The 13,808-nt window shown below is 46.2% G+C and overlaps 1 protein-coding gene across 1 annotated transcript in view; it reads left to right on the top strand.

Annotated features, from left to right (window-relative positions):
* The window catches only part of DHX57 (DExH-box helicase 57), a 531,935-nt gene that overhangs the window by 460,514 nt on the left and 57,613 nt on the right, over positions 1-13,808 (top strand). Inside the window, exon 23 of the mRNA XM_069235106.1 lies at positions 1,587-1,787. Coding sequence (XP_069091207.1) covers positions 1,587-1,787 — 201 coding nt within the window. The remainder of the gene's footprint in view (positions 1-1,586; positions 1,788-13,808) is intronic.

The raw sequence follows: 13,808 nt of genomic DNA, 5'->3' as shown, positions 1-13,808 counted from the left end.
TGAGTCTTTTAATCATATAAAAGAAAGTGTTGAATGGTGCATCACAAAGGATGAGTAATAGCCGAACTGCATACAACTCGATCCAGCAGAAAACTTACTTCAACAAACCCTTTATGGAGAAACTTGATTGATAAACTGGTTTCTTTAATTTTTTTCAGATAATGCTATAGCCAGACTGTTGAAATTAGTCTTGCTAAATGCACTTCACATAAAAGGTCCATATAGTACTTTTTCCAAGTTCACATAGTTCCCTTGTTTCCCCTTTATGGGAGTACATCACCTTTATCCCAGTCTTCCTCTTCATTCTACCCTATTCATGCACTTGGGCATGAAACACCCCTACCCTTCCTGCTCTTTTCTCTCCTCCAATCTTCTACCCTCTTTCTACAATCAAGTTAATTCCTCAGAACTGTTTTTTTTCTTTACTCCTGTCAGTTACCTCGACCTATACCTTAATTCCACTGCCTGAGCCCTTTTACGTTTACATTTTAATACCTACCTGTGGATATAACCTAGTAACCCTACCTGCATTCGAGTACGCTGCCTATAGCCAAGTGCTTTATCCATGCCTATATCTCAGTACATCTGCCTGTTACTAAATTCTAGTACCAACACTCCGTCCTATACTACAGAGCCTCTTCATATATCCTAGTGCCTTTACTGCTGGCTAAATCCTAGTACATGTACCCTAATAAATATAGGGCACCTTTACCTATAGATTGGAATTCCACTCAAAGCGACTGCTAGTCTTTAGACTGTTAGCATGGATTCCTCCCATAACGCTAAATGGCCAGGGGTATGCACAGATGTGGGCCCAAATTGCAGTGCCACAGTATCCAAGCTATACCTCACTGATTCGGCCTGGGGTTGCTTGTGGTCCCTTCTGGAGGGGACCTCGTCTGGCAGTTCAGGATGGAATGTTCCCATGAAGAGCAGAGTCAGTACTGTTTTGTATAAGGCAGGCCTCTGTCGACCGACACAGTAGGTAAAAAACAATGAACTGGAATGCCATTGGTTAGAGATTTTGCAAGTATTCCTCCCAGCACCTTTTGTGTATTTGCTGTACCTATACCATGTGTGTCAAGCCCTATCTCTACCCTAGTAGTTCTTTTCCCTCCCTCCATTACTGCCACCCCTTTTTACTGCTGTACCTGTTTGCAGTTTTCATGAACAATGTAACTATTTTTATTTGGGTATTTTTTATGTCAGAAGTCCTCAAAGGTTTCGAGAAAAAGATGTCCCTATTTTGTAAATTTACCAAAATGCAGTTTCACCAGCTTAGAGTCTTTAGACTGGTGAACTCCATATTTTGCCCATAATGTGGTAGAGCCTCAAAGGCTCCTTATGGGCACAATTTTGCAGACGTGCAGTTCCCATTTTCAGCAGCCTCATGTTGAGCAGATTCTTCTTCTCTGATAGAAAAGTCTCAAAATATTTAAAACCGGAAACTGCAAAGACCTACAACACATGCAAAAATACTTGAATGTGCAGCTGTGGTGCTACCGATATGGAACAAATGGTCTTGAGTGTACCTGACCGTACATACCTCCTCATCTTAACTTTATATGCTTGAACTTTCTCTCCAGGTCAGACATTTTTCCAGTCGCTATTTGGTGTATCATGAGAAGATTAAAACCAGCCGAGTGTTCATAAGAGACTGCAGCATGGTATCTGTCTACCCACTTGTTCTTTTTGGTGGAGGACAGGTCAAGATTGAGCTACGAAGGGGAGAATTTGTCATCTCCCTTGATGATGGATGGATTTGTTTTGCAGCAGCATCACACCAGGTATCTTTGATTGTAATCTATGGAATGTCAGCTTTTTCTCCCTTTGCACTAACCATCAAAACATTATCAGGTCAATGCTACTTTTGAAATGTATATTTATGTTTAAAGTGTGTGCCCTAAACTGCCAGGCTCTCTGTGTAGATTTAGGTATTGAATCATTGCACTAGTGTTACCAATTATTTGCTACGTTGCCTTGGTTTCTCTCCTTTTGCCTTAATTTCCCCAACATACATTGAGTGCTTAGAAACATTTACAGTTTTTCATTAAGTGCCATACTACAACAATTTCAGATTTTATGAGGAGCAAACGAAAGCAGTAAAATACCTGGGCTGCTTTAGTAGCATGGATAACCCTGTAATTGTTGTGTACCCAAAAGTGACAGAAAGTAGCCACACCCCTCCTTGTGTATTGCTTGTGCCAGCCCAGGCTTCTTGGTAGGCCCATCACATCCCAGTTTATGTGATGTCCTATCATTGGAAGGTTAGATGTAAGTTAAACAGATGCATTATAAAAGACAGCTACATAATTTCAAAAATAGTTGACAACGAACATAGGAGAAAACAGATCGAAACGCATAAAGGTACAGAAACACTGTGAGAAAGACTAACATCTATATTTAAAATTAAATTTACAATAAAAATTTGGTGATCTCAATACAATGACAAAGGAATATAGAAGCACATATAATTCCTAATGGACTGCAATAAGTATAGTAAATCTGTGTTTACAGCTTTCAGTTAGTCAATCATAGTATTTGTAAAGTGCTGCTTATCACGGGGGTATCCAGGCCCTCAGGGTTGTTGCTGTGTGTCCTAGCTTCTCCTCAAAGAGCCATGTTTTGAGGGTTTTTTCTGACGTAGAGGAGGGTGTGCAAGGTGCGAAGGTGGTGGTAGGGAGTCGTTCCAGTTCTTGGCAGCTAGGTAGTAGAAGGAGCACCCTCCGCCGCGGCTGTGACGTATCCTTGGGACATGGCCGAGAGTTGTTGAGCGGAGCTACCTGGTTGGCTGGTGGAGAGGAGTGTCTGCAGTTGATTAGCTTGGGTCCGGTGTTATGGAGGGTTTTGTAGGTGATGGTGAGAACTTTAAATTTGCACCTCTAGTGCACCAGCAGCCAGTGTAGACCTCTGAGGTGGGGGGGTGATGCCAAATTTGGTGTAATTCCGTCCAGCGCATATTTCTCCAATATTGGATCTTTCCTAGATTCACATGCTTGAATCATTCCCTGTTGTCGAAGTGGGAGTCCCACACTACTAATGTGAATTGCTATAATAGACAAAATGGCATTGAACCACAGGTTATATAGCCTATGTCCTTTTTAAAAAAGGACCGTCCTACAAACTTCAGCCACTCAGGCAACAGCACCCTCTAGAATTCTCTCAACCGAGGCTCATTCCTGCAGAGTTTCTACTGTACGTCGTGCTTCATTGAGCAATGCTCAAATTATTTATTTCTCTCAGTTTTTTTCAAAAGAATTTACTTCTAAAGATCATCACTTCTTCTACCTGCATATTCTAACTGGACACCATGTCCCAACTCACCAAAAAGGACTTTTCAGATCCTGTGGCACTTGTGGAAAGAAGAGGCACCATTCAGATGACCCACATAAAGAATGCATATATTGCCTTAATCCAGAGCATAAGGCGAGAGACTGCAGAATCTGGTGCACCTTTTCTCAGAAGACTCTTAAAGACAGGGAAGGTAGACTTTTGCTGTGGCTACAAAAGCTAAAAACCAAATAGTGCCTTTTATATGAGGGGGTAATGATCAGTCTTCACAGACTTCATCTTCCCTCAAAAGACTTAGGAAAAAATCTAATGAAAAAATTTCCTCAAAACCACCTTCAAACGCTATTCAAAATCCAAACATACTACCACTGGGCACGAACAGAGGCATGAAGACCTTCCTTCCCTCCTCCTCCAAGAAGTGAAAAATTGCCTCAGAAAAGGTTCTCTCCGAGCCTACCACTACTAAACTGAAAGAACCACTTCCCAAGTGTGCTTTGCAGTCTGTGCCTTCAACGACAACAACCATGAAGATACCATCAAGCTTTACAGTTGTACTCTCGTCGACAACCGATTCTACAGTAACGAACGATGACGTCAGCATCGACCTTTACAACAGCATCATATCCTATGATCACGCCCGCTGTCATTGACAACGATTATAACAGCGAGGATACTAAAATTAAGTTTGACGTCCTTCTTCAACTTAACGTCGACAATGAAGATCCCATCGCCGAAACAGTCCGTGCTGACACAATCACAGTTGCCGTTGGCGATGATACCATGCTACCATCAACGATGCTGTCAATGACCACCTTACTGTCAACAAAGAGACCTTTGACAATGGAACAGTCAATGTTGGTAACAAAAAAAAACATAAAAATGACATTACCGCCATTTTCTTTGATCCCTGTAGGGGATAAATTGTCTGCATCCACAATTCTCCAAGTTCACACCTCTTCGAGTAAGGTGTTGCTCTATCTGCCTGTGCAACTCCTAGATAAGGATGAAGACTCCGAGGATGGAAGGCCCTTTGGAGTAGCTTCTAGTAGTCCCTCCCAACTACATGTAGCATGCCAGGACTTTGAGGTGCAGTATCAGGAGGACTATTACTCTGCAAGAGAGCGCCTTCATACCACCATGAATATTCAATACATGACCAACAGGAGCCTTCTATTTCAATGCCTATGTCTCTGGTTACAAATTTACAAAGTATGCACAAAGACTATTATCGCAGATTTCCACCATCTGCTCCTGCAACTCCTATTCCACTTGCGTCAAGCCCTGTACAGTTGCTGCAAACTCCTACACCGTTACTGCAACCATCACAATTGCTTGAAACACCTGTCACCCCTCTACAAGAGTTGGCAGATACCGTAGCTGACCCCAACTGTTGAAGCTCTGCCTACTGACAAAGACAGAGAAGAGGGAGAAATACAAGACACTACCTCAGTGCCAAATGAGTGGGACGACTATCTCATCTTCACTCCATCCCCACCAGCGGCGGCACTAGTAGATTCTCCGCCAGAGGACATTGGCGGGTTCCATAATTTAATGGAAAAGGCAGCCAAGCAATTTGAACTTCCAGTGTTTACCAAACAAGTGGACTGTTTCCTACATGAATTTAAGGAACCTACCAAGAAATTGGTGAGGGCTATCCCAATTATTGATTTTATTTGGCCAGAAGGGCTCAAAGCCACGAAGAACCCTGCTACAATTTCAGCTGTCATCTCAAGATTAGACACGAAATACAAAGGTCCACATGCCTCTCCAACTTGTCTCATTGGACAGCCAAAACCAGCTCTGTGGTATCAGAAGCAGCACAGGGTCACTCTAAGAACCCCTCCACACCAGTTTCCACTCCTCCGAACAGGGATGGTCACCGGCTTGATAATATTGTCAAGAGATTTTCCTCCATGACAGCTTCGACAATTAGAGTGTCAAATTCCCTGGCTATATTGGGCAATTATGACTGCCAAATGTAGTCAGATATGTCCACTTACCTTGACTTGCTGCCAGAGGATGCAGAGCTGGGAGGTGGAAAGATTCCGCAGGAGGGTGAAAGAATATTGGCAGAAATAACTGACTGTGCCATTAATGTTGCTTCTACTGAGTTCAGGCAGCTTGCGGGAGTGGCGGTTCCCCACAGACAAGGATGGTTAAAATCCACTTCCGCCCGAGATCCAAAGTAAGATACTTAACATGCCCTTTGACGGTAAATCGTTCTTGGCAAACAAGAGGATAATGCCCTGCAATCCATCAAGGCTGACACAGATATAGCAAAGTCCCTTGGGACTCTCGAAGTATAAGAAGCATCCCTTTCAAGGAGCTAGAGGCAGAGAGTGGCTTATTCCTTTAGAGGCAGTTACCAACCCTACAGGCATCAATATCAGCCAGGCCAGATGCAGTACTGTTCCCAGGATATACAAAAAAAAGCAATACAGACCGTTACCAGCTGCTACATATAAGTACTCAGCCTGAGGAAAATTGTCTGCCAACGGCAGAGATTCAAACAGAAAAGAGTGACCACAGTTTAGTGTTGACTACCCCCCACTCTCCACCAACCTGTATTGGAGGTCAAATTTCAAAACATTTTCATCATTGGTCCACAATAACATGCGATAGGTGGGTGCTCGATGTGATCTCCCGAGGACATACCCTGGAGTTTCTCCAAAAACTACCAAGCACCTTACCATCAGAGTCACCTCCCCCTCACTTAAAACAACTCCTGAATCAGATCTCCATCATGCTGAAAAAAAGGGAGCAATAGGAGTTGTTTCCAAACTTCATAATGGATTGGGATTCTACAGGTTCTTTCTAATCAAAAACACCCTCAGGAGATTGGCATCCCATTCTGGACCTGCAAAGGTTGATCACATTTCTAGAGAAGCAATCTTTTCGCATGGTGACGCTTCAGGATATATTACACCTCCTCGACAAGGGAGATCAAATGATGTCACTGGACCCCCAAGACGCATACTTTGTCGTCCCAAAACATCCAAAACACCACAAGTTCTTCCATAGCCAGGTAGCCGGTACCCACTTACAATTCAAGGTCCTTCCAATCAGGCTAATATTAGCCCCCAGAATTTTTGCCAGCATGCTTGCCCCAGTAGCAGCCCATGTCAGATGAAAGAAATCCATGTCTTCCATACTTTGACGATTGGCTCATAAAAGCTTCTACACATCAACAAGGACCAACAGCCACGTCCATCTGCCTCTCATTGTTAATCACACTCAGCCTCACTGTCTACCATCAGAAATGTCACTTATGACCCACAACAAAGTTAACATTCTTGGGAGCATTCCTAGACATTGCGAAAAATGAAGCATTTCCCTCCCAAAACATGCAAATAAAGATTCAACAACTAGCTCACAGACTGTCCACAAAAATGTCAATTTCTGTCCAGATCTACAAATCATTCATGGAAATGATTTCTTCCTGCATCCCTCTTGACCCAAATTGCCAACTGCAAATGCGTCCACTTCACAAGGATTTGGACAAGCAATGGCTTCAGGCACAGTGGTCCTTCGAGGAGCTCTTGCAAATAAATTCAACAATGAAAGTAGCCATGTTTTGGTGGACACAAGGTTCAAATCTGGCCAGAGGGCTCTCAGGTAACACAAATTCCCAACTGTAGGAAGCTGGTGAGCACCTATGGTGTTCTCACCTTATTCCAGGTATCCCCTGTTGGTGAGGTGTAGTCAGTGTCTAGGAAGCCAGGGCCCTCTAGAAGTAGCTATGGATGAGCAGCCAAGACTTATCTAGGAGACATGCAAAGCTTATGGAATACCACTGTAGTCACACTGCAGTTACACACATGAAAGAAACCATATACTAAGAAAGTAGAATGCGAAAGTCGGGCCCCCACCTAAGGAAGTGGAATCAGTAGAGGGGAGCTGGAGGAACTAGGAACCCCAAAAGGTAAGTACCAGTGTGCCCCGCAGCGACCAGAAAAACAGAGGTCTTCAGAAGAGGATAATGCAAGGCCCAGACAAGACTGCAAGAAACCAAAGGTGGATCTGGTAGAGGAAGACCTGTTAAGGAAGGGGACCAAGTCCAGTTCACGTTGGAGTGTCTGGTGGCTGCAGGAGCCACTAGCCACCCGTCTGTGGATGTAGGACCAGGTCGAAGGTGAACAGTCAGCAGTGGAGCAACTGAAGAGTTCCCTAAGTGATGCAGGTGACGTCACACGCCGGAAGAAGGATTGCAGTCGGTTATTGGTGTCGAAAAACCACCAGCAAGCCCTGGCAAAGGCAAATGTGGAAGAAGAAATGCAGAGCTGCCGGGGTCCAGCAGGGTCCAGGAGGGCTTAAACCACAGAGGGGAGTCCCTGGTAACTCTCAGCAGTGAGGAGAGTCACAGGAAGAGAAGGCAGTCACCACAGACAGCAAGCACAGGAGTCGAGATGAGGCCCACGCAGCACACCTAGAACGGAGTCCCACGTCGCTGGAGAAGCACACAGAGGGCTGTACGTCGCAGGGAAGAAGGCTGGAGCTACACAGAGCCTGAAGATCCCATGGAGGAGATGCCAACAAGCCTTGGTAGCTGCAAGAGTTGCGGTGCACGGGGGTACTGTCCTGTGTGGAGAGGCAAGGGCTTACCATCTCAAGTCGGACAGCTGGTAGAGAGGACCAAGGGAACCACTCCAGACCACGACCCGTGATGCAGGACCCACGCAGCTCTGGAGGAGAGGAGATCCACTCAACCAGTTGTCGTTACAGTTGGTGCACTTGGATGCAGGGGAGTGACTCCTTCACTCCAAGGGAGATTCCTTCTGGCTTCTCATGCAGACAGAAGACTTGTTGCCCTCAGCGGATGCACAGCTGGGGAAATGTTGCAGTTGCTGGAAGGAGCCGTGGAAAAAATGTTGCAAGCAGAGTCGTTGCTGTGGATGCAGATTGTCGGTTCCTGGTGGGTCCAGTTGCAGTTCCAGTGGTCAGAAGATGAAGTAAGCGTTGCAGAGGAATCTTGCTGGAGTCATGCACGTCAAATCTGAGGACCTACCCAAGAGGGAGACCATAAATAGCTCTAAAAGGGGTATTGGTCAACTAGCAGGGTGAACACCTATCAGGAGGGGGCTGTGACGTCACCTGCCTGACCTGGCCACTCATATGTTCCCAGAGGACTCTGCCCGCCATGGATTCAAGATGGCAGAATCAAGGGGCCACCTGGAGGAACTCTGGGCACCACCCCTTGGGTGGTCATGGACAGTTTACATTGTCCAGTTTCGTGCCAGGGCAGGGACCAGAGGTCCTTGGACTTGTGTAAACCGGTTTATGCAAGGAGGGTTCCAAATGTGCCCCTCAAAGCATACCAGTGGCTTGGGGAGGCTACCCCTCCCAAGCCATGTAACACCTATTTACAAAGGGAGAGGGTGTTGCCTCCCTATCCCAAAGGAAATCCTTTGTTCTGCCTTCCTGGGCTTGAACTGGTCAAGCAGCAGGAGGGCAGAAGCCTGTCTTTAGGATGGCAGCAGCGTGGGCTGCCCAGGAAAACCCTGCAAACTGGTAGGAGCAAAGCTGGGGGTCCTCTAAGGAGCCCACAGAGTGCATGGAATCATACAACTTATACAGGCAACAGTACTGGGGTATTATTCGGACATGTTTGATACCAAACATGCCCAGGTTCGGAGTTACCATTGTGTAGCTGGGCATAGGTAGTGACCTATGTCCAGTACCTGGGTAAAATGGCTTACCCACACTCACAAAGTCCAGGGAAATGGAGCTGGAGTTCCTGAGGGCACCTCTGCTCAAGCAGGGGTGGCTTCACACACAGGTACCTGCACCGTACAATCTAGGCTAGAAGAGCCTGCCATAGGGCTGACTTACAGTGATCTGGTGCACTGACCTGTAGTGAAAAGGGGACAGACACCTTTTCACGCAGGCTGCAATTGCAGGCCTGCAGATACATTTTGCATGCGCTCCCATGGGTGGCATTATACATGCTGAAGCCCAATAAGAACCCCTACTATGGACTTAAATGGGGCACCAGCATGCCAGATGTTGAGAGTACAATGTCCTAGATAACCAAATTTAGAGGACGAGAGCACAGTCACTGGGGTCCTGGTTAGCAGGATCCCAGTGAACATAGTCAAAAAACACTGGCAGCAGACAAAAAGTGGGGGTAACCGTGCCACAAAGAGGGTACTTTCCAACAGCCAATCAACCTGCTGGATGAAGAAACCGGTCCATAAGCTTTCAGAGAAAGAAAGTAATATGGATTGTGCGACATTGATGCACAGCTACAAAGGCATGACAGCGCATCAGATCCTGATAGTGACCACTGATCCCTTGGAGGCCATGTTGATGATAACGGGTTAATATGACAACAAACATGGTGCCCTTTTCTTTTTGGGCCAATGGTTGCTCTGACTAAACACTCACTGTAGCCAGGGGGACAGCGCGGCTCTTTTAGTTGTACTTTTATGGCAGTGGAGCTCCACAACTCCAATGGATTGAAGGTTTGCCAAAATGTATTGCCAACGACATGGACTCGGATGTTGTCTCCGATGTTCCCAGGTTGGGAACCCACTTGTACTCTTTATTGTTCTCCCCTTCCATCCTGTCCACTGTTCTTTCCCTCTATTCACTGTCCACTATCTCACGCCTCTCCACGCTCCCTCAGAAACCACACTACAGACGAGCCTCCAGGGACACGTATTTATTCTCTGTCCCTCTCTTATTTTTTTGTTGCTCTTTGACACCCCCATCCATGATTAATATACTTAGCTTGAATGATTAGGGACTTAATGCCCCAGCGAAACCTCTATACTCCTCTCCTTCCTTAGGGACACAAAGTGTGACATTTGCCTCCTCCAAGAAACCCACCTACTTAAAGCTGATTGGTGTCACACGTGCTCCCAATGGTTCGATTTCCAATACTTTTCTGAGGGGCAAGGCAGGAGTGGCGATTCTTTTTGACACACATTTTCCAGGGACGGAGGCATAAACACATTCAGACCTGCCTTGCAGGCTCCTCACGTTGCAAGTAGACAGAAACGGCTGCACATACACACTGGCAAACCTCTGTGCCCCAAAGGAGCACCAAGAAGCCTTTATCAAAGACGCAATAGGCCACGTTATTGCTACCCCAGACACAGATATAGTTGGAGGAAACTTTAACATTGTGCTTGAAACTGACATAGATCGCTCTGCCCAGAGAGTGGGGCAGACTGCTGCCCTTTTCACAGCCTGAAGACAATGGCTATCCAAAGTTGGGCGGGTGGACATGTGGTGACTGAAGAACCCAACGGTGCAGGATTATAATTTTTTTGTCCGCAGCCCACCACACGTATAATATAATTTACCTCTTTGTCACGTCCCCACGTATCACTGCCACAACTGTCACAGCGGACATTGGAGTGGCTGCCCTATCTGACCATTCCCCCATCATCCTTCGGTGCACTTTCCCAAGCTCTGCTCCCCCCCCACACACACACACACATGGCGCCTCAATTGCAAATTACTCATCTATGACAAGACAGTCACAGAAATCATAGCTGCATTCAACTCGTTTTAGCCACCAGTGACACACTAGACACACCTATAGCGCTACTATGGGGCACATTAAAGTGATAAGTGGCAGTTTATTGTGATAGCTGCCAGCTTCAATAAAGGCAGGTGAGACACTCGTACTAAGTTGGAATCCAACATAGAGGATGTAGAGGAGACACACAAACTGACTCATTTGCTACTTGGAGGCAACTTAGGTCGGCATGTAAGCAACTCAAGGCCCTCAACATAGACAAGGCAGAATATGCCTTGGTGCGAACAAAATAAACATATTATGCCGGCGGGAACAAAGCAGGGTGGCTGCTAACTCACCGGTTGAGATCCCAAGCTGTTCAGTATCTCGTGGAGAAACTTATAGGCACTGATGGTGACACAATTCATCAAGATGGCCTGCTTGTACAGGAATTTGAATGCTTTTACGCTGCCCTTTACACAGTAGAGGAACTATACTTAGGAAATGCCACATCCTACCTACCACAGGTCCCGAAAAACCTGCATTCCTCAAGGCGAGGCCTCCAAACTAGAGGGGGAATTTCCCTTACTGAGGTCCTCATGACCATAAACGCTCTACAGCCAGGCAAGGTGCCAGACACAATGGCGATACTTCAGACTTCTATAAGACCTTTGGACCACTATTGGTCCGTATTATGGCATGCCTCTATAACTCGTTCAGCTCTAACGGTACCCTCACAGATACTATGCAACTTGCAATAATAACAGTAATTCCAAAGCCCTGTAAAGACCCAGGGCAGTGTTCCTCCTATTGCCCTATTTTTCTACTTAATGTAGAAGCTAAATTTTAATTGGTATATTGGCTCAGCACCTCATTCCATACATGCAAGTCCTAACAGACCTTGAGCAGACCGTGTTCATACCATCAAGAAACTATAGTTACAGCACAAAACACATTTTACACCTTCTGAATAAGACACTGCAATCCTGTATCTCAGCCACTCTCCTCTCCGTAGATACTGTAAAGGCCTTTGATCGGATCCAATGGCCATACCTGTGCTTGGCGTTAGAGACATTTGGCCTTGGTCCACTATTTCAACAGTGGATTCAATGAGGCTATGCCTCCCCTAAAGTAATGGTGATAGTTAACGGACACCTGTTGTGGCCTTTCAGCATTTCGATGGGTACCCGCCAGGGCTAAGCCTTATCCGTGTTACTATTTGTTCTATATATGGAACTCTTTGCGGAGCGGGTACGAAGCTGTCAAGCTATCACAGGCATACCCATGCATGGCAGAGAACATAAGACTGCATTATATGCTGATGGTGTTTTATTGGTCCTATCCAATCCACATAGATCTTTACCAGCAGTGATGCGAGAGCTGACTGTTTTGGGATTGGCCTCTTGTTTTAAAACAAATACTATTCCAAAGGCCAATCAAACATTACTCGAAGGCCAATTCCCATTTGTTTAGACCTCACACAGATGGGATACCTGGGCTTATAGGTCCACCACACACCCGGACAAACCGCTGAATGTAACTATGCTGCACTAATGGCGCTTACTCGCTCTGAATTGTCCAAGTGGAAGGGACATGGTCTCTCCTATCTAGGGCAACTAGCTGGGAAGGGGAAAAAGGCCATATTGTGGGAAAGTAGGCATATTTGCCCCAAGCAGAGGGTGGCTTGGGCATTCCTCACCTCTTATGCTATTATCAGGCAGCGCAGCCGCGTTACATGGTAAAATGGTCTAGTCCTAGCACCAAAAAGCATTTGTGTTTCATAGATCAAGCAGTAGCTGGTATACTTATTTGAAAGGTGCCATGGTTTCCGAAACAACACTGACCAGTAGGGGTTTATATCTCGCCGGTTTTCCAAGCTACAATGGGTATTTGGGGTAGGCTACATGCCAGACTAAAACTGTCCACCCCATCTCACCGTAGATGCCCATAATAGGAAACCTGGACTCTCCCCCCCACCTGCATTGCGCAGCAACTGCAAGAGGGTGGATGACCTATTTGACACGGAGGGCCCCATGGATTTCTCCCAAATCCAATCTTAATATGGGCTACCATCCTCCGCTTACTGGCAATGTACTGCTATTCGGCATTGGATATCCAGCCCCCTGATCTGGTCAGATGCAGGAAGGCCATTCACGGCCTTTGAGAAATGGCTCTTTAACCCCTCCTCTGACAAACTCCTCTTTTCTGACATCTGTTCATTTGTCAACAAGTCTCAAGCCCCCCTTCCATCACCTGTGCAACGAAGATGGGAGGAGGAATGTGAGCACATCTTTACCACCAAAGAATAGCAAGACATTCTACACCAAGCCTGAGCCTCTGCCCGCAGTAGTGCTAGCAAAGAAATGTTCCTTAAAATCACACATTATTGGTAGTATATTTCACCCAGTGGAAGAGGGGCAGAGGGGCAGTGATAGTACTTGCTGGTGGCATTGCGGCCAGGTTGGCACTCTTATTCACCTCCTATGGCACTGTCCTCAGATAAGGACCTTCTGGACAGGGGTCTTAACAGCAGTAGATGACATATGTGACACTGATATTCCTAAGTTTCCTAACTGTGCCTTGCTAGATATTCCAAATCCCTTGACATACCCCCTAAAATCCACAAAGGGATGCGCTATCACTCTATTAATGGGAGCGACCAAGCAGCTTTTGCTCTCTTGGTTAGGCACAGACAAAATCCATCGGGTTCAAGGGAGCTACTGGATATGGAGAAGTTGATGGCAGTTGTGAATGCGACATTACCACAGCTTGCCAAGATATGGGGTTGTGCATATTCTGTTTGTCTGACAAATTTACAGAACTAACTTGCCACGAAATACCTGTGTATGCTCTGCCTGATACACAACGATCATGCACCCAAATGACCCAGTACATGGTACGACACCTCTCGTCCTTTCATCCACCCTCTTCATATTGTCACTTACACTAGGGAGCTCCAACAGTGGACTGCTTTTACCCTCTCTGCGACCCCCCCCCCCCCCCCCCCCCCCGATTAAGGTCCCTCCCGTGCGTTCTCTTTGATGTCCACCTT

Source organism: Pleurodeles waltl, chromosome 5 (assembly GCF_031143425.1).
Source record: "Pleurodeles waltl isolate 20211129_DDA chromosome 5, aPleWal1.hap1.20221129, whole genome shotgun sequence".
NCBI classification, from domain to species: Eukaryota; Metazoa; Chordata; class Amphibia; order Caudata; family Salamandridae; genus Pleurodeles; species Pleurodeles waltl.
This window is presented reverse-complemented; position numbering and strand designations above follow the sequence as displayed.